We start from the raw sequence: 20205 nt of genomic DNA, 5'->3' as shown, positions 1-20205 counted from the left end.
CAGCACAGTCATACACAGTTGGGAGGGAGTTGCCCTGGGAGTCCTCAATATTGACGCTGGACCCCATGAAGCATCATGGCATCAGGTCAAACATGAGCAAGGAAACCTCCTGATGACTACCACGTACTGCCCTCCCTCAGCTGATGAATCAGTGCTCCTCCATGTTGAACACCACTTGGAGGATGCACTGAGGGTGGCAAGGGCACAGAATGTACTCTGGGTGAGGGACTTCAATGTCCATTACCCAGAGTGGCTTGGTAGCACCGCTACTGACCGAGCTGGCCGAGTCCGAAAGGACATAGCTGCTAGACTGGGTCTGTGCCAGGTGGCGAGGGAATCAACAAGAGGGAAAAACATACTTGACCTCATCCTCACCAACCTGCCTGCCACAGATGCATCTGTCCATGACAGTATCGGTAGGTATGACCACCCACAGTCGTTGTGGAGACAATGAGGATACCCTCCATCGTGTTGTGTAGCACTACCACAGTGCTAAATGGGATAGATTTCAAACAGATCTATAGTGTTGCGGATACTTAATGCTTACAGTGGCAAATGCTTCAGCTCATCTGACACTGTCCACATGATGAGTGGGGTTGACGATCTGTGCAGTTCGGCTTGGATCTGAATATTGTGGGGATGTCTTTCACTTCATTGACATGTTTAGGTTTTGCAGGATGAGCCCTGGAACTGTCATTGCTGTCGGATTGTTGTGGAATCTCTTCTTTGTTGTGAATTGTGTACTTTGGGCATGTCTGGTTTGTTGCGTTTGTGACACGTTTTTCCCAATGCCCACTGGTGAAGGATATTTTGCACATGTCGAAAGATGCTGGTCATTGCCTGGGTAAGTGTGTATGACCACACTGCATGCAGGTATTGAGTGTCTTTGATGTTCTGGTTACCACAGCAATGGAAATTTGTGATCGAGGGCTTGAATGTGCTGTTCGCCAGCCATTAATGCCTTATATTTTCTACCTTCGTTCAGTAGTGCATCAATTGAGTAACATTCGGCTTTGTCTAGCAGCGCTTTCCTGAAAGACTTGATGGGCGTTGAGGCGATGGCAAGCTCCGCCAGTCTCTCTACGAGGTCTTCGGAAGTGAAGTCGCATTCGCCTCCTTTGCAGCGGCACCTGCTTACAAACTGATTGATGCTTTCACTTGCTTGTTGTCAGAACGACATGAACTCTAGCCTGTGAATTCTAAAGTTAACTTGGACCTTTAGTTGATTTTCAATGAGCCTGAAGGTTTTGCCGGTGTCCTTTTGGTCTTCATCAGGTAGACCTATTGAGCTTCCACGCATTAGCCCCTCTTTGCCAAGAGCAGTTAGTAATTTGGCGGCCCTATTCTCTTGGTCCTATACCTGCTGGTCCACAAGAAGAAGGAGTTGAAATTCCACAAGAAGGTCTCCTGCTTGCCAGTTCATAGTCACATCTCAATTTGCCATTGTGATGCTCTTGGTTATCGGTTGCACTGGGTGCTGCACAAATGCCGTTGCTGAGCGCTGTGTCTTTTGGACGAGAATTTGCACTTTTTGCCTCTCTGTTGTCCCTGTGCTGCTGAAGAACAGATGATGCAACACCGTGTCATCGCGGGTTCATAACAATGTGCTGCTAAGGATAAAGTCTTGCCCCTCCTTTCGCTGTATACTTTAAAAGTAGCACTCTAGGTGCTTGTCTGGCTTCAAATAAGGAGAAAGAATTTTAAGTTGCAGATCTTGAGATTGCAGAGACCTTGCCTTGCTTGTTGTTTCTGTTGCAGTATTAAAACTGTGCCATTTTATCCTGCTGGGTTACTACCATGCCTCGATTGTCTGGGCGGGAAGCTGAAGAAACAAAATGGCTGAACCGACCGACTGTGCTGAGCTCTGCGGAGAGCCATTGCAACTTGCTTCTCCCAGCCCTCTCAGCCTGGGGTATGCGTTTTTTTTAACAAACTCGACGCTCTAGTCTTCACTGTTGGGATGAATGGCTTACAAATAGCTGCTCTCGATGTTCAGCTATAATGAAGACTTCTGCCCAAACCACTGAGCTTGGGGTGAGTCTTCACTCGCTTCTGAACCCAGGTGTCTTTTGGGACTTGTCGCTGTGCCTAATTTTGGACCCCCCAAGTTCTTGTGGTTGAAGAACTGGATTTTCTTTTGTTGTTGTTTTTAAACTGAAGCACCTGGACTTTGGTTTCCTGCGCGCGATTTCCCTTAAAGTGCTGTACTTACAGATGGTGAAATCGCGGTGTGCTGCTGATTGTGGGTGGTGGTTGGCTTTCCAACAGCCCTGCCCACCACATGCCAAGCCCACACGCCAAGCCCACACGCCAAGCCCACGCCAAGCCCACACGCCAAGCCCACACGCCAAGGGTAAAATTCTGTCCCATGTGTTTTTTTTCTGTATAAAAGCATCACACCCTCATTTGAAAGTTAATGTGTGATGCTAGTTATATTGCAGCTGTAAGTATTTATGCGCAGTGGTTATCTGTGGTTTAGTCACATCAATTGCATAATCTGATAATTTACATTGCTCCACAGGATATTGTTTGAGCGAGGTCAGTGATTGATGGAATTGTTTTTAAAGTTGTACATTTCCTTGAGTCACAATTGCTGCTACCTCAGCATGTACATTAAATTCCCTGATCCTGGATCACTGCATATTCTGCAAGGACAGATGATCATTTATGATATACTCCTTGTGTGCCAAACATTGAAAGCAGCGTGCGATAGACAGAGCTAAGCGATCCCACAACCAATGGATCAGGTCTAAGCTTTACAGTCCTGCCACATCCAGTCGTGAATGGTGGTGGACAATTAAACAACTCACTGGAGGAGGAGGCTCCAAAATATCCCCATCCTCAATGATGGGGAGCCCAGCACATCAGTGCAAAAGATAAGACTGAAGCATTTGCAACAATTTTGAGCCACAAGTGCCGAGTGAATGATCCATCTCAGCCTCCTTTGGAGGTCCCAGTATTACAGATGGCTGTCTTCAGCCAATTCGATTCACTCCACATGCTTTCAAGAAACAGCTGAAGGCACTGAATACTGCAAAAGCTATGGGCCCTGACAACATTCTGACAGTTGTACAGAAAAAATTGTTCTCTAGCTTCACCCCTAGCCAAGCTGTACCAATACAGCCACAGCACTGGCAAACTACCCCACACTGTGGAAAATTGCCCAGGTATGTCCAGTCCAGAAAAAGCAGGACAAACCCAATCCAGCCAATTCCTCCCCATCAGTCTACTCTCTATCATGAGCGAAGGTGTCATCGACAATGATATCAAGCAGCATTTACAAAGTAATAACCTGCTCACTGACACTCAGTTTGAGTTCCACCAGGGACACTAAGCTCCTGACCTCATTACAGCCTCCGTCCAAATCTGGGCAAAAGAGCTGAACTCGTGAGGTGAGGTGAGAGTGACTGCCCTTGATAACAAGGCAGCATTTGACCAAGTGTGGCATCAAGGACCCCTAGTAAAACTGACAACAAGGGGAATTAGGTGTTGGAGTCTTACCATGCACAAAGGAAGATGGCTGTGATTGTTGGACGTCAAACCTCTCAGTCCCTGGACATTACTGCAGGAGTTCCTCAGGGTAGTGTCCTACGCCCAACCATCTTCACCTGCTTCATCAGTGACCTTCCTTCCATAATAAGGTCAGAAGTGGGGATGTTTGCTGATGATTGCACAATGTTCAGCATCATTCATGATACAGGGTCAAAATCCTGAAACTTACTTCCTGACAGCACTGTGGGTATACCTACACCTCATGGACTGCAACGGTTCAAGAAGACAGCTCGCCACCACCTTCTCAAGGGCAATTAGGGATGGGCAATAAATGCTGGCCTAGCCAACAACACCCAAATCCCATGAATGAATAAAAAAAATGATGTCTCAGATATTGAGTCAATCTGTGTCCATATGCAGCAAGACTTGGAAAACATTCAAGCTTGGGCTGATAAATGGCAAGTATAACATTAGTGCCATACAAGTGTCAGGCAATGATCATTTCCAACACAAGAGAGTCTAACCATCTCCCCTTGACATTCAATTGCATTACCATTGCTTAAGCCCCCACTATCAACACTGTGGGGTTTACTATTGACCAGGCACTGAACTGGACTAGCCATATAAATATTGTGGCTACAAGGGCAGGTCAGAGGCTGGGAATTCTGTGGAGAGTAACTCACCTCCTGACTCCCCAAAGCCTGTCCACTATCTACAAGGTACAAGTCAGGAGTGTGATGGAATACTCCCCACTTGCCTGGATGAGTGCAGCTCCATTAACACTCAAGAAGCTCGACACCATCTAGGACAAATCATCCCACTTGATTGGTACCCCATCCATCACCTTCAACATTCACCCCCTCCAACACCGATGCACAGTGTCAGCAGTGTGTACCATCTACAAGAGGCACTGCAGCAACTCGTCAAGCCTTCTTCGGCAGAATCTTCTAAACCTGTGACCTCTGCAACCTAGAAGGACAAGGGCAGCTTTTTTTTAACCAATGTTTTCTCTTCCCACCATTATGTCAGGAGCTCTGCAAGGATTCGCCCTTGACCCTCAATCTTTCCTTATCCTTCTCTTTTCCCAAATTTGCTTGCCGTTCTTGGTGACATCATCTGTAGAAATGGCCTTACCTTCCACCTGTAAGCCGATGGCATCTACATCTATCACTCCACTAACTTTCACAACCTCATAGTCCTATTCAACCTGAAACCAACCTGAAATCAACCATGAAGCAGACTGGGAAGAGAGTCCTCTGCAGTCACTGTCACCGTGAAGCAGTCTGGGAAGAGAGTCCTCTGCAGTCACCATCGCCGTGAAGCAGTCTGGGAAGAGTGTCCTCTGCAGTCACCGTCGCAGTGAAGCAGTCTGGGAAGAGTGTCCTCTGCAGTTATCGTCGCAGTGAAGTAGCCTGGGAAGAGAGTCCTTTGCAGTCACCGTCGCCATGAAGCAGTCTGGGAAGAGTGTCCTCTACAGTCACTGTCACCGGGAAGCAGTCTGGGAAGAGTGTCCTCTGCAGCCACCGTCACCGTGAAGCAGTCTGGGAAGAGAGCCCTCTGCAGTCACCGTTGCCGTGAAGCAGTCTGGGAAGAGAGTCCTCTGCAGTCACCGTCGCCGTGAAGCAGTCTGGGAAGAGAGTCCTCTGCAGTCACCGTCGCCGTGAAGCAGTCTGGGAAGAGTGTCCTTTGCAGTCACCATCGCAGTGAAGTAGCCTGGGAAGAGAGTCCTCTGCAGTCACCGTTGCCGTGAAGGAGTCTGGGAAGACTGTCCTCTGCAGTCACTGTCGCCGTGAAGCAGTCTGGGAAGAGAGTCCTCTGCAGTCACCGTCACCGTGAAGCAGCCTGGGAAGAGAGTCCTCTGCAGTCACCGTCGCGATGAAGCAGTCTGGGAAGAGTTTCCTCTGCAGTCACTGTCGCCGTGAAGCAGTCTGGGAAGAGTTTCCTCTGCAGTCACCGTCACTGTGAAGCAGCCTGAGAAGAGCGTCCTTTGCAGTCACCGTAGCAATGAAGCAGTCTGGGAAGAGAGTCCTCTGCAGTCACCGTCGCCGTGAAGCAGTCTGGGAAGAGTGTCCTCTGCCGTCACCGTTGCCGTGAAGCAGTCTGGGAAGAGCGTCCTTTGCAGTCACCGTCGCCATGAAGCAGTCTGAGAAGAGAGTCCTCTGCAGTCACCGTCGCTGTGAAGCAGTCTGGGAAGAGTGTCCTCTGCAGTCACTGTCGCCGTGAAGCAGTCTGGGAAGAGAGTCCTCTGCAGTCACCGTCGCCGTGAAGCAGTCTGGGAAGAGTTTCCTCTGCAGTCACTGTCGCCGTGAAGCAGTCTGGGAAGAGTGTCCTCTGCAGTCACCGTCACTGTGAAGCAGCCTGAGAAGAGCGTCCTTTGCAGTCACCGTAGCAATGAAGCAGTCTGGGAAGAGAGTCCTCTGCAGTCACCGTCGCCGTGAAGCAGTCTGGGAAGAGTGTCCTCTGCCGTCACCGTTGCCGTGAAGCAGTCTGGGAAGAGCGTCCTTTGCAGTCACCGTCGCCATGAAGCAGTCTGAGAAGAGAATCCTCTGCAGTCACTGTCACCGTGAAGCAGTCTGGGAAGAGTGTCCTCTGCAGTCACCGTCGCCATGAAGCAGTCTGAGAAGAGCGTCCTCTGCAGTCACCATCGCCGTGAAGCAGTCTGGGAAGAGTGTCCTCTGCAGTCACTGTCGCCATGAAGCAGTCTGGGAAGAGTTTCCTCTGCAGTCACCGTCGCCGTGAAGCAGTCTGGGAAGAGTGTCCTCTGCAGTCACCGTCGCCGAGTGAAAAAAAAGATTGACATCACAGGAAAACCGTAAGTTCATTGGTTGGTAAGTAACAGCTAGTTTGAACTACCTATTCTAAGTTGATTTCAGATTAAAGGTGACCACTGGGTCCCAGGATCGGAGGCCTAACGCTTCAGCTTCAACTCAGCAGAGAGAGCGAGTTCCAGTTGATTTTAAAAAGTGTATTTTGAATCTCTATTCTAACTTGCTTTCAGATTAAAGGTAAATAGGAGAAATATTTTACAGATTGATAAACTAAAGACCAGTAGGAAATTTAAAAACAAATTGAAAAACTAATTAAATAAAATAGAGATGCAGGGCCAGGCGATGTCTTGTGCATCTTGGCATGATGTGGGAGCTAGTGGACCCCATTGTGGTTCCTAGTGACCATATCTGTAGCAAATGTTGGCTGCTCGAGGAACTCTGGCTCAGAGTTGATGAGCTGGAGTCTGACCTTCGGAAACTGTGACACATCAGGGAGGGGCAGAGTTACCTGGACGCCGTGTTTCAGGAGACAGTCACACCCCTTAGATTAATTACCTTAAATTCGGCCAGTGGCCAGGGACAGGAGGGTGTGACTATGAGTGAGGCAGGCAGAGGGATCCAGGAAGTACCATTACAGGAGCGTCAGCCCTTGCCCTTATCCAACAGGTTCAAGATTCTTGCTCCCCATGTGGATGAGAGTGGGGACTGTAGGGAGGGTAAACAAACTGACCATAGCACCATGGTACAGGGAGCCATTCAAGTGGGGGGAAGAAAAGAGAAATGTAGTTGTAATCGGGGATAGTATAGTTAGGGAAATAGATACTGTTCTCTGCAGCCAGGATCGAGAGTCCCGAAGGCTGTGTTGCCTACCTGGTGCCAGGGTTAAGGATATCCCCCCGGGCTGCAGAGGAACTTGGAGTGGGAGGGGAAAGATCCAGTTGCCGTGGTCCACGTAGGTACCAACGATATAGGTAGAACGAGGAAATAGATTCTGCTGAGGGAATACGAGCAGCTCGGGGCTAAATTAAAAAGCAGAACCAAAAAGGTGGTAATCTCCGGATTACTACCTGAGCCACGAGCTAATTTGCACAGGGTCAATGAGATTAAAGAGGTAAATGTTTGGCTCAAAGATTGGCGTGGGAGAAATGGGTTCGAATTCATGGGATATTGGCACCAGTACAGGGGAAAAAGGGAGCTATTCCATTCGGACGGGCTCCACTTGAATCTGGCTGGGACCAGTGTCCTGGCAAATCACATATCTAAGGTTGTAGATAGAGCTTTAAACTAAATAGTGGGGGGGAAGGGTTCAGTCGCATGGAAATATAAAAAAAATCAAAGTTTAAGGAGAGGGCAAGAGTGCAGGTTAGTGACGAGGCTGATTGCTACCAAAAAATGAAAGGAAGGGACAGAGTGTGTGAACGCCATATTGCACCAAAGAATCACATAAGAGGAGGGAAAATTGACAATAGGGCAAACTTAAAGGCTTTGTATCTGAATGCGCATAGCATTTGGAATAAAACTAATGAGTTAACAGCACAAATAGAGATAAATAGATGATTTGGTGGCGATTACTGAGACGTGGTTACAGGGAGAACAGGTTTGGGAGTTGAATATCCAAGGGTACTCAATGTTTCGGAAGGATAGGCAGGAAGTAAAAGGAGGTGGTGTAGCTTTGTTAGTAAAGGAAGAGATCAGTGTTATAGTGAGGAATGGTATAGGCACTGAAGAGCAAGATGTAGAGTCAGTCTGGATAGAAATAGGAAATAGCAAGGGAAAGAAGTCCCTGGTGGGAGTAATCTATAGGTCTCCAAATAATAGTTCAGCAGTAGGGCACTGTATAAACCAGGAAATACTGGGAGCATGTAAGAAAGGAACGGCAATAATCATGAGAGATTTTAATATGCAAATAGACTGGACTAATCAAATTAGCAAGGGTAGCCTCGAGGACAAGTTCACAGAGTGTATTAGTGATTGTTTCTTGGAGCAATATGTTGTGGAATCAACCAAGGAGCAGGCTATTCTGGATTTGGTTTTGTGTAATGAGATGGGATTAATTAATGATCTCATAGTAAAGGATCCTCTAGGGAAGAGTGATCATAGAATGCTAGAATTTCAAGTTTAGTTTGAGAGCGAGAAACCTGAGTCCCACTCTAGTGTTCTGGAGTTAAACAAAGGTAACTACATAGGCATGAGGGCATATTTGGCCCTAGTGGACAGGGCAGGAAGACTACAAAGTAGGACAGTTGATGAACAGTGGCAGATATTTAAGGAGATATTCAATTCCTCCCAAGTAAAATATATTCCAAAGAGGAAGAAAGATGGTAAGAGGGGGAAAAAGCATCCATGGCTAAGCAAGGAAGTTAAAGATAACATAAAGGCAAAAACTAAGGCATACCAAATTGCAAAGGTCAGTGGCAGGCTGGAAGATTGGGGAACTTTTAAAGATCAACAAAGGGTTACTAAAAAAATAATAAAAAGAACAAAGGTAGATTATGAAAGAAAACTAGCGTAAAATGTAAAAACTGATAGCAAAAGCTTCTACAAGTATATAAAAGGAAAGAGAGTAGCTAAAGTGAATGTTGGTCCCTTGGAGGATGAGACTGGGGAGTTAATAGTGGGGAATGCAGAAATGGCAGAGATGCTTAATCAATATTTTGCCTCAGTTTTCACGGTGAGGACACTAGTACCACCCCAATAGTAACAGGTAGTGCAGAGGGTATAGAGAAGGAGGAACCTAGAACAATCACCATCACTAGAGAAAAATACTGAGCAAACCACTGCGATTAAAGGGTGAGAAGACCCCAGGACCTGATGGCCTGCATCCCAGGGTCTGAAAGGAAGTGGCAGCAGATATAGTAGATGCATTGGCTATAATATTTAAATTCCCTGGATTCTGGAAAGGTTCTGTGGGTTGGAAAAATGCTAATATAACACTCTTATTCAAAAAGTGGGGGAGGCAGCAAGTAGGAAACTGTAGACCAGTTAGTTTAACATCTGTGGTTGGGAAATTGTTGGAATCAATTATTAAGAGAGTAGTAATGGGGCATTTGGAAAGTCAAAATGCAATCCATCAGAGTCAGCATAGTTTTATGAAGAGTAAATCGTGTTCGACTAATTTGCTAGAGTTCTTTGAAGATGTGACAAGCAAAGTGGATAATGGGGATCCTGTAGATGTAGTATATCTGGACTTCCAGAAGGCCTTTGATAGATAAGTTGCTGCACAAAAGATTAATACACAAAATAAGATCACATGGAGTTAGGGGTAACATATTAGCTTGGATAGAGGATTGGCTAACCAACAGAAAGCAGAGTCGGGGTAAATGGGTCCTTTTCTGGATGGCAAGCTGTAACCAGTGGGGTGCCACAGGGTTCGGTCCTTGGGCCCCAACTATTCACCATCTGTATTAATGACATGAATTCAGGGATAGAAGGTACTATAGCTAAATTTGCAGATGACACCAAAATAGATGGGAAAGTAAGTTGCAACGAAGAAATAAGAAATTTACAAATGGATATGGAGAGGTTAGGTGAATGGGCCAAAATTTGGCAGATGGAGTTTAACGTGGATAAGTGTGAGGTTATCCATTTTGGTCGGAAGAATAAAAAGGTGACTTATTATTTAACTGGAGAGAAACTTCAGAATGCTTCAGTGCAGAGGGATCTGGGTGTCCTCGTGCATGAATCTCTGAAAGCTAGTATGCAGGTACAGCAGATATTAAGGAAGGCAAATGGAATTTTGGCATTTATTGCTGAAGGAATAGAGTATAAAAATAGGGAAGTGTTGTTGCAACTGTACAAGGCATTGGTGAGACTGCACCTGGAGTACTGTGTACAGTTTTGGTCCCCTTACTTGAGGAAGGATGTAGTTGCATTGGAGGCGGTTCAGAGGAGGTTCACTAGATTGATTCCAGAGATGCGGGGCTTGTCTTATGAGGAGAGGTTGAGCAGTTTAGGCCTATACTCGCTAGAGTTTAGAAGGATGAGAGGAGATCTAATTGAGGCATAGAAGATGCTAAAGGTGATAAACGAAGTAGACATGGAGCAGATGTTTCTCCTTGTGTGGCATTCTAGAATGAGAGGCCATAGTTTTAGGCTAAGGGGTGGTAGATTTAAATCAGAGATGAGGAGGAATTACTTTTCTCAAAGGGTTGTGAATCTGTGGAATTCACTACCTCAGAGTGCAGTGGATGCCGGGACGCTGAATAAATTTAAGGAGGAGATAGACAGGTTTATAATTAGTAATGGGTTGAAAGGTTATGGGGAGAGGAGGGAAATTGGAGTTGAGGCCGAAATGTGATCAATCATGATCGTAATGAATGGTGGGGCAGGCTTGAGGGGCTGAATTGCCTACCCCTGCTCCTAGTTCTCATGTTCTTATGTTCTAACCCATCCATCATAAAGATCACCTACCTCCACCTCAGTGACCTCACCTACTTGCACCTCTTGCTCAGCCCATCTGCTGCTGACACTTTCATTCATGTCTTTGTCGCCCGCTGTCTGGAAAATTTGAATGCTTTCTTGGCTGGTCTCCTCTCTTAAACTCCCCATAAACTCACCCTCATCGAAACCTCAGTTGCCTGGGTTCCATTCCATACCAAGTCCTGCTCTCCCCTTACCGTGACCTTCATTGGCAATCTTCCAGTGCCTCAGATTTGAAGTCCTCATCCTTGTGTTTAAACCCACCATGGATTCACCTCTCCTTAACTCTGCCATTTTCTCCAGTGCTACAACCACCCCCTCTTAAACTTACCTTTCCTCTGACTCTGTCCTCTATTTCCTCCCTTGCCTCCACCATTGCTGGCCATGTCTTGAGCTGCTTATGCCCTGGAACCTGCAATTCCTATCTTAAACCATTCATTCTTTGAATCTCAAACTCTTCAGTGTGGTTGACTCTTAACTTCCCTCTGTAATGGCCTAGCAAGCCACTCAGTTTGAGGATAGTTAGAGATGGACAACTAATGTTGGCCTTGCCAGCAATGTGCACATCCCATGAAAGAATAAAGGAAAAAAAGGTCTCTGTTAAATCCACATTTTTAGCCCAACTTTTAGTCACCTGATATAACTTCATTCCACCAGCATCAACTATCTCCCTTATGCCTCTTGTGAAGAGCTTTGGGACATTTTCCTACGTTAAAAACGCTATATAAATGCAGGTTATTGCTGCTGTCATCGTGACACGTTCCTTCTTTATTGGATTTGCTGTCGTATTCTGCCCAACCCTGTAATTTGACTGGGAAGTTATCAGCTGCCTGGCTGTACAATGAGTGCATCTGCAAAGGCCAGCCCACGTTGGCTGCAACTGGAAACTTTGCAAAACTCAGCTTGGCAGAAATATCTATGAAATCCACCGTGGTGATTCCATTTAGCCCTGCATGTACTTGGACTGTGAGGCAATCTGGGCAATACAAATGGTGCCAGATATCTGCACTATTGATTCTGACAGCTTGTCTCTGTTTTCAGAGAAAAGTCAAGTGGGTTTGCTTTTGAGAAAAATTTTATTTTGCAGGATCTTGCACATTTTGGATGACCGAAAATTTAACCTGGAGAAGGTCTTCTTAGGTCTTTGAATTCATCCATTTGGAATAGCTGGCACGTGTCCAAACTGTTTTTTTTTAAGACTGCAGAGAGTCATAGATTGCAAAGGAAAATGACCCCATCCTCCAGGTAGAAATGACTGTGCAATCGGATTGCCTACTCCTGGTAAAACGTTATTTAAGATTATTCTGATGCTGACAGAGGTGGGAGAGAATGGAATGCTTTCCCATGGAGAGTTTTTGAGGCACAGTCGACTGCATCTTTAAAGGAAATCAAAGGGGACATTGAAATAGAGGAAGTTGCTGGCTAGTGTATTAGGGTTGGGCAGTGTGTTTAGATTGGGATTGTTCCAGCAAACAGCTGAAAGACACAATAGGCAGAATAGCCTGCTCTCCAGCTGTAAATGTACTTGGATATTGGAACGGAAAGCATTATTTATTTGTCCTTAGTTCTGGAAAAAAAGTACTTGTTTGTAGTTGCTTGGCAGGACAGAACTTGAGTATTGCTGAAAAAGGAGACATCCTGTGGAAGCTTTTCATCTTTCACTCATCAGGACAGACTCAAGAATATCAAATGTCAATGGGAGCGATAATATATACTACATAAGGAAAAGGTTGCTGATTGGATGGAAAGCCCAATCTGATGTTGGCATGGAGAAAGAACCAGGGAACTATTGAACCCCGTGCTTTTGTTTAATTCAAAAAGGGTACAAAGCCTGGACATGTTCCTTTTGCTTGGGAAATTAAACAAAAGCCTGGGGGATAATGGCTCCCTGATGCATTCTTCATGGCAATACCTCAACTAATCAGGATCGTCTTGACAGCCAATCAGCACCCGTTTCTTTTGCAATATAAATTGTTGCTCCCTTTGAAATTTGGTTTTCTTGCCTCTGTCCTGATGAGTACAAGGTGAAAATCTTTGACAGCATATCTTTTCTTTCAGGGATACTCAGATTCTTGCTTGGTGCATCTGGTAATAATTGAAACCTGGTTAGACGTCTGGTAGAGGACTGCTATCAAGGTATGGATTGCAGACATCTGATTTGTTAATATGCTTTTGGTTTAAAGGAGTTTAAAGGGTGAAGCCCCTCCTAAAAATAATGTAAACTGAATAGCAGCACCACGTTCATTGTAAAAAATAATGACATTACTGGGGTATGTGGAAGAAAATAAATCCGCAATAATATTGAAAATCAAATGCTCTGTATTAAAACAAAGTCCAAACTATTCCATACTTAGTTTGTTACAGTACTGAAAGTACACAAACAATTCCACAAGATTACTAAAGACATTACTACAACTCATGGAAATGGCCAATGAAAGTTTGGATGCAAAGACAGGTGTAACTAGGACCAACAGGTACTTGTGTGGAAAATGTCTGTTTTCTGAGAGTGCATCACTGTATGTAGTGATCAGTGCATCCACCTTATCTGACCATTTATCTCATTATTGACCATGGGTTGTTGCTGTGTGCAAATTGGCTGCTGCTCTTGCTACATTACACAGTGCTTGAAAATTACTTAACTGGCTGTAAAAGCCTTTGGGACATTCTGAAATGATGAAAGCAGCTATATAAATGCAAGTTCTTTTTTTTTTAATCTTGGCTTTTGGATGAAATCTCCCTTGCTACCTATCAGTCACTGCACCTATAAGTAATCTGTTGTATCTGAAGTGCATTGGAAAATTTCGGGGACGGTGGGTGGGGGCATATAAATGCAAATCTTTTCTTCAACTGAATTACATCTAATCAAACTCTTTAAGTGGCCTTGTTACTGTCCCCATAAGTAAAACTATTAACAAGATTCAAACTCTGGTGATGAAAATCCATAACTTGCTGGTGGAAGTGTTCTAGAAGGACTGGGAATTAGGTTGGCACCCAAAATTAGCAGGTCCCAGCTTTAATTTAGGGGTTACAAGATGTCTTGCAAGGATCGGAGCCCCTGCTTGCTCCAATTAAGGCCATATTTATGTTGGTTGCAAGATTTCTTTGCCTAAACAGCAACAACATTAGCTTCCAAAAACAGGCAGGAAAATTAAACGTAAGTGCAAAGAATTAAGAATATACTAGAATCTCAAAATGATTCAGATTGCACAGGACAACTTAACAGCATTCCACAAGGCCTTTTAGATAGAATGTACTTTACTCATTTATTTATTTTACACAAGTTGGGTTTAAAACTATTTACATCTAGTATGACACAGTCTCAGCCCAACGTCCACAGGGATGGATACTTACGGAGAATCCAATGTTTCGTCACACATATTTTGAACATGAGTTAAATTACACTGTTATAAATTGAATTTGGTTGACATTTTTTGACGTTGCTGAACAATTAGATTAAAATCAAGGATTGCTGATTATATCTGGTTCTAGTTGGCATGTTTCCTAACTGGGTGATACTTTCCTGTGACCTTTGTTAGATACAATACACACAGTTATGGAAATTATCAGGCAAACAACAATGACAACCACACCAACTATCAGAAGAATTCCTGCAATGTTAACTATTATGGTGCTATTAGGTTGGGTAGGTGGGAAAGTTGGGGGATGTGAACTAGTTGAGGTTGGCGGTCTAGTTGAGATAAGTGGTCTAGTTGAGATAAATGGTCTAGGTGATGTAGGTGCATTCGATGGGGTGACAAACGGCAATATTAAAGCAGCCTGTGCTATATTCGATAACCCAGAAGACTGATTTACTTTATCAAATGCACGAATTGCAAAGTAGATTACTGTCCCGTTTTTCAGTTCGATGTTCTCAGGTACTGTAAACGTTTCCTCTGAACTAGCAGCCTTTGGAGTCAGGCCGTTGGTGTTTACACTTTGAGCACTTGGAAAATCATCTTTCAGTTGTGAAAAGCTTTTGCTCCACCTTATTTCGTAGTAGGAAGCTAAAAGAAGAGAAATGAAAAATGTGAATGCAAATTAGTGTATCATTTAGGCTCTTGAAGTTATAGACTTATAGGCTGTCAGATTTGCTAAGGCAAATTGTAACAAGGAACTGAACTGAGAAACTAAGAAAAGGCAGGAAAAAGAGAAAAGACCATTCAGCCCAACAAACATTATCTCATTAGGATTCTCCCATTGTAACATTTATTCATTATTTGAATACCCACCCGCCACCCCACCAACCCCCACCCCCGGGGTAGTAACCCGGGGAAATAACCAACAGACACCCTTGAGATCTAACTCAATGTCATGGTCTTGATTTGAACACAGAGTGGGGTTGACAGATTGTGCAGGAATGGGACGCATGCTGAGTAACAAGCCCTCAAAATGAGGCCTGGAGAGATTTTAGCTCCTACGCCTTATTTATGTAAGGAAGATCAACCCCCTGACCAAAATGAGCAGGAATTGGGGGGTGATGGTAAAACAATGTTACACAGCCTTCACCATGGATATCAATCAGTTATTTCCAAACTATCTTGAATGTGAACCATCACCCCTCTTCAGATTTATTTTTCTTCCTGATCATTATATGCATAGTTTAAGCTGAGACATTGGGTTCAAGAAAACATGTCAACTGACATTAATTCCATTCCTTCACATGGGGGTTATATTCATACAAGGTGCTTCCTCTGGCTGATTAGCTCACTCACTCTTTTAATATATTTAAGACACAAAAATGATGCTAAAGGGTACAGTCTTCATGAAGTAGTGTTGGTGAAAGCATTTTATTCCTGTTTGAGAAGTGGAAGAGAAAGTCTGACTTTATGTTGTGGATCTATTATTTGATGCCCCAGTGGCTAAGTTTGTCCAGTGAATAGTTGGTCTATACAGACCTTAAGTTTTCAAGTTTGCTCTCTCACCGGTGCTGAGTTGGTTGTTCATAGGCTTGCCGCATCAAGCACATAACAATTGGTCACATCACCCTTTAGACTATGAAGCCTGATTTCCTTATGCTGATCACCATCCAACATTTCCTGAAAGGTTGCATGTGTGGACATCGGAACAGGCTTGGTTATGATGCCTAGCCACCCCTCCTCACTCCTCCACCAACACTCCGTGCCAAGATTTTCACACGTGTGATAGTCACATGGGTAAGGACCCAGCAGTGCCTACTGCATGTTAAAATATGCCTTTAGTAAGGATTTGAAGCCTTATAGGAAGGTACAAGTAGGGGGGCCAAATTAGCAAGAAGGAAAGATTGAAGACACTGGGGCTTCTTTAAAGCTAATACTACATCCTTTTCTTTTAATTCATTTACAAGATGTGGGCATCGCTAGCTAGGCCAGCATATATTGCCTATTCCTACTTGCCCATGAGACGGTGATAGTGAGCTGCCTTCTTGAACCGCTGCAGTCCCTGTGGTGTAGGTACACCAACAGTGCTGTTAGGGAGGGAGTGCCAGGATTTTGACCCAGTGACAGTGAAGAAGCAGTGATATATTTCCAAGTCAGTGTGGTGAGTGACTTGGAGGGGAACTTCCAGGTGGTGGTGTTCCCATCTATCTGCTGCCCCTGTTCTTCTAGATGGTAGTGGTCGTGGGTTTGGAAGGTGCTGCCTAAGGAGCCTTGGTGAGTTCCTGCAGTGCATCTTGTAGATGGTGCACACTGCTGCCACTGTTCGTCGGTGCTGGAGGGAGTGAATGTTTGTGGAAGGGGTGCCAATCATGCAGGCTGCTTTGTCCTGGATGGTGTCAAGCTTCTTGAGTGCTGTGGGAGCTGCACTCATCCAGGCAAGTGGGGAATATTCCATTACACTCCTGACTTATGCCTTGTAGATGGTGGACAGGCTTTGGGGAGTCAGGAAGTGAGTTAATCATTGCAGAATTTCTAGCCTCTGACCCGCTCTTGTAACCACAGTATTCATATGGCTAGTCCAGTTCAGTTTCTGGTCAATGGTCCCCCCAGGATGATGAAAGGATGATGAGGACAGTTAGACAGTCAAGACTCCCAATTAAATTGCTATCATTAACCTATTTAAAATAATAGCTTTTTTGTGAATGCAAAATGAATTCAATGTTACATGACAGCAGATGAAAATGTGCAGGTGAATAAAATATCTCCCAAACTAAGCAAGTGCTTACATGAGATCGACTGAACAAGGCATTGACTCATGATAAAATATTTTATGGGGGCATCCAGTCCTAAAGTGGGCTGAGAGCTCAGTGATGAAATCACTCAATGTATAAGTTGAAATATAATTTACCATTTCCTTGATCAAAGTCATCTCCTGGTGCTGTCCACCTCAGTTGTATTTTATCTTCGGCTATTGTTGCTTTAAGATCCATAATTTTACTAGGGGGATAAACGTCTCGGGGAGGTCCTGGAGGAACATTATTTACAACACATGATCCCCCTGATTTCACTCTGTTGAAGCTTCCCAGCTGTGTCTGAGAATCATCACCACCAACTGGAGGCTTTGCTGGGTTTGGCTGAATAAGGCCTACAAGAAAAGCAAAGCAGAATACATTTCAGAAATGATCAAAACATTGGAAAGGTTTTTTAAAAATTTATCCTCGAACTGGCGTTGCTGTCTCAGCCAGCGTTTGTCACCCATCCCCAATTGCTCGTGAAAAGGTGGTGTTGAGCCGCCTTCTTGAACCGCTGCAGTGCATCTGCTGTAGGTACATCCACAGTGCCGTTAGGGAAGGGTTGTGGTCAGTTTCAGTTGTCTAATGACAGCGAATGCTGACAATTTCAGTGACATTAACACGGCAAAATCTGGGTCAACAAACTTGTCTGCTTGTTCAGGTGAATGGTAAGACTCTAAGGTGATAGGGTTGTTAGCCTTGAAAGGTCAGATCAAACGAGTCAAAGAATCTTCTACAACTGAACTGATCTCATGGAAATGATTGTGCTTGACAAAAAGAATAAAATTGCTTTTGTGTGCTCAAGGGATGTGATCAAAACTGCACTTACTGTTCACTCATAGCTGCCATTGTTTTATAACCTCATTGTCAGATCACTTCAGAGGGCATTTGCATGATGGCATTAATGAACCAGTGTTTTTTTAGTTTTAAATAATAGTTCAACAGTTTTCATGGCCATTTTCCCTGCACTAGCCCACAAATCATAAATTAAATATGATTGCTTAACCATGTATGTAGAATGTAGATGTAGAACTCGAAACATAATCAGATCATCCATTTTCTTATTGAATGGTGGAGCAGGCTCAAGGGGCCGAGTGGCCTACTCCTGCTCTTATTTCCTATGTTCATATGTATGTATACTGGAGAGGTGTAATCCCATTACTTTTGGGTTATTAGTCTAGTGCCATTACCATAACCATTGGTACTATAAGACAAGCATTATATAACAATTTTAACTACAAAAAACTGCTTCACAGAGACATAATCAAGAAATTAATGCCAAGACGAAGGAGGATGGGTGATGACCAAAAATTTGCTCAACAAGTTGGGCTTTAACAAGGATCTTACAGAGGAGAGAACTTGGGGTCTAGGCAGTTGAAGGCACAGCCACCCATGGCAGGCAAAGGGAGGGGGATGTATAAGAGGCCAGTGACAGAAAAATTAAGAGTTCAAGAAAGCTGCTTGAAAGGATCAGAGATTGCAGAGGTAAGGAGGGATGAGGCTAGGAAAGATTTAAAGGAATTTTAAATTTGAGGCAGTGAGCTAATATCAGCCAATGAGGATGGGGCTAATGGGTGAGTGCAACTTAGTGTGGGCTAGGATACAGGTTTTGGTTGAGTTGAGGTTCAAGGATGATGAAGGGTACAGGAGGTTGTCCAAGACAGCATTGGAATTGTCAAGTATGGAGGTGGAAAAGTCATGGATGAAGGTTTCAATACCAAATGGGCTGAAGCAGGCAATATTACACTACCATAACAAGTATCTACATTTGCCCATCAATACATTACCATTTTGTACATATCCTGGGATGTACATAGCACGGCTTTGTTTCCTGGTTGTTAATCTTGCTACTCCATTTTTTCCTTCGACAGACACTTTAATGCCGTATCTGCCACTAACACTAAAGTTAGTAAAGTACCGAGAATAAACACCATCATTTCTAACAGCATCACTGCCTAAAGTTTAAAAAAAACAAACAAATTGTCAGGGACTGGGTTGAATGTACAGAAAAGTAAGATAATGTCTTACTTCAGTCACAATGAAAAGTGACCAATTGTTAAGTGGCTTCCGTGATAATGGATGTACCTACCTGAACCATCATCCAATAGCTCGAGATTTACTGAGAGACCATCAGGCCGCTCTACCGTGACCTTCACTTTTGCACCAACAACAGGCAGAAAGCCATGACTGACTTCTGCAAAAATGACCAGTGGGTTCGGCCAATTTGATGTATCTTGACTGAGGTGCGCATTGACTGTGACTGGCGGAACGTTCTCATCTGCTGCCCTGGATGTTACCGTGATGGTTATGACCTGAGCAGCCGGAGCTTTATTTTGTATCGCGTAGGTCCAGGCTCCTGACTGATGGAAAACAGGTCACTTTAATTCAAAATAAGAAGACCAAAGATAAAACACAGAGAAAATTGAACATATAGTCCAATGAGAACCATACTTGTGCCGTGCCAGGAATTTTAAGCCGAGCTGTAAGCACGGTTTTGTCTGTCTCAAAAGTTTGGATTTGGTAAGTCTTTCCATTGGGGTCATGGACCATGGGTACTGGCATGTCAGTCTGCCATGTGATTACAAAGAACGTGTTTTTCCCAATCGTTTTATCGATGAAAACTGTGCCATTGAACCAATCGTTATTGTTAATTTTCTTTCCAGAGCTTTCAAGCTGTAAGAAAACAGAAGAATTATTTTTAAAGCGCCAAAGAAGTTGTTAGCAGAACGCAAAAATTGACAAGTCATTCTCCGAAGGATAATCAAACCTGGATTGACTGCTGGCTCATGTTGCCATTTCCTGACACTAATCCAGTGAATGCATCAACTAATCCATTTTCATCCAATTTATCAGTAGCTAAATACTGTAAACCTCCTAGAGAATGAAGATTAAAAATTATACAATCAGTGTAGCGCTCACAACAGATTGGAAAGAAAACTTTGCACCAATTTCAATCACAAGATCTAATAAGAAAACTGATAAAAAGGACTGAAAGTAAAGGTATCTGTTGACAAATTTTTGGGGGTGACATTAAGTAGGAGAATACCAGGCGGTGTGAATAGGCAAGGTAGCTTCTGAATTTGATCCTGGCAATTAGGTAGGGGTCAAAACAAAACCTTGAAAAAAAAAATCATAGTGAGTGCTTACAAACAAGCCACAGCCCACCTTGTGCTCAAGCAGCACTAGGCACTGAAGAGACAGTTAACTCTGTATTTACTTGTACCCTAAATAATTCAGCCATTCAGCCCAACTGGCCTTTGCTGGTGTTTATGGTCAGCACAAGCCTTGTCCCACCTTGTTTACTTCACCTCACCCAATCAACATATCCTTCTATTCCTTTCTGCCTCATGTACTTACCTAATTTCCCTTCATTTATGT

The 20205-nt window shown here is 44.1% G+C and overlaps 1 protein-coding gene across 1 annotated transcript in view; it reads right to left on the bottom strand.

Moving 5' to 3' along the window:
* LOC144692822 (calcium-activated chloride channel regulator 1-like) overlaps positions 1 to 20205 on the bottom strand; it is an 85277-nt gene that overhangs the window by 38100 nt on the left and 26972 nt on the right. Inside the window, 5 exon segments of the mRNA XM_078561897.1 lie at positions 16944 to 17180; positions 18615 to 18782; positions 18917 to 19187; positions 19279 to 19500; positions 19595 to 19701. Of these exon segments, the coding sequence (XP_078418023.1) occupies positions 16944 to 17180; positions 18615 to 18782; positions 18917 to 19187; positions 19279 to 19500; positions 19595 to 19701 (1005 nt within the window).

Source organism: Cetorhinus maximus, chromosome 17 (genome assembly GCF_964194155.1).
Source record: "Cetorhinus maximus chromosome 17, sCetMax3.hap1.1, whole genome shotgun sequence".
NCBI classification, from domain to species: Eukaryota; Metazoa; Chordata; class Chondrichthyes; order Lamniformes; family Cetorhinidae; genus Cetorhinus; species Cetorhinus maximus.
This window is presented reverse-complemented; position numbering and strand designations above follow the sequence as displayed.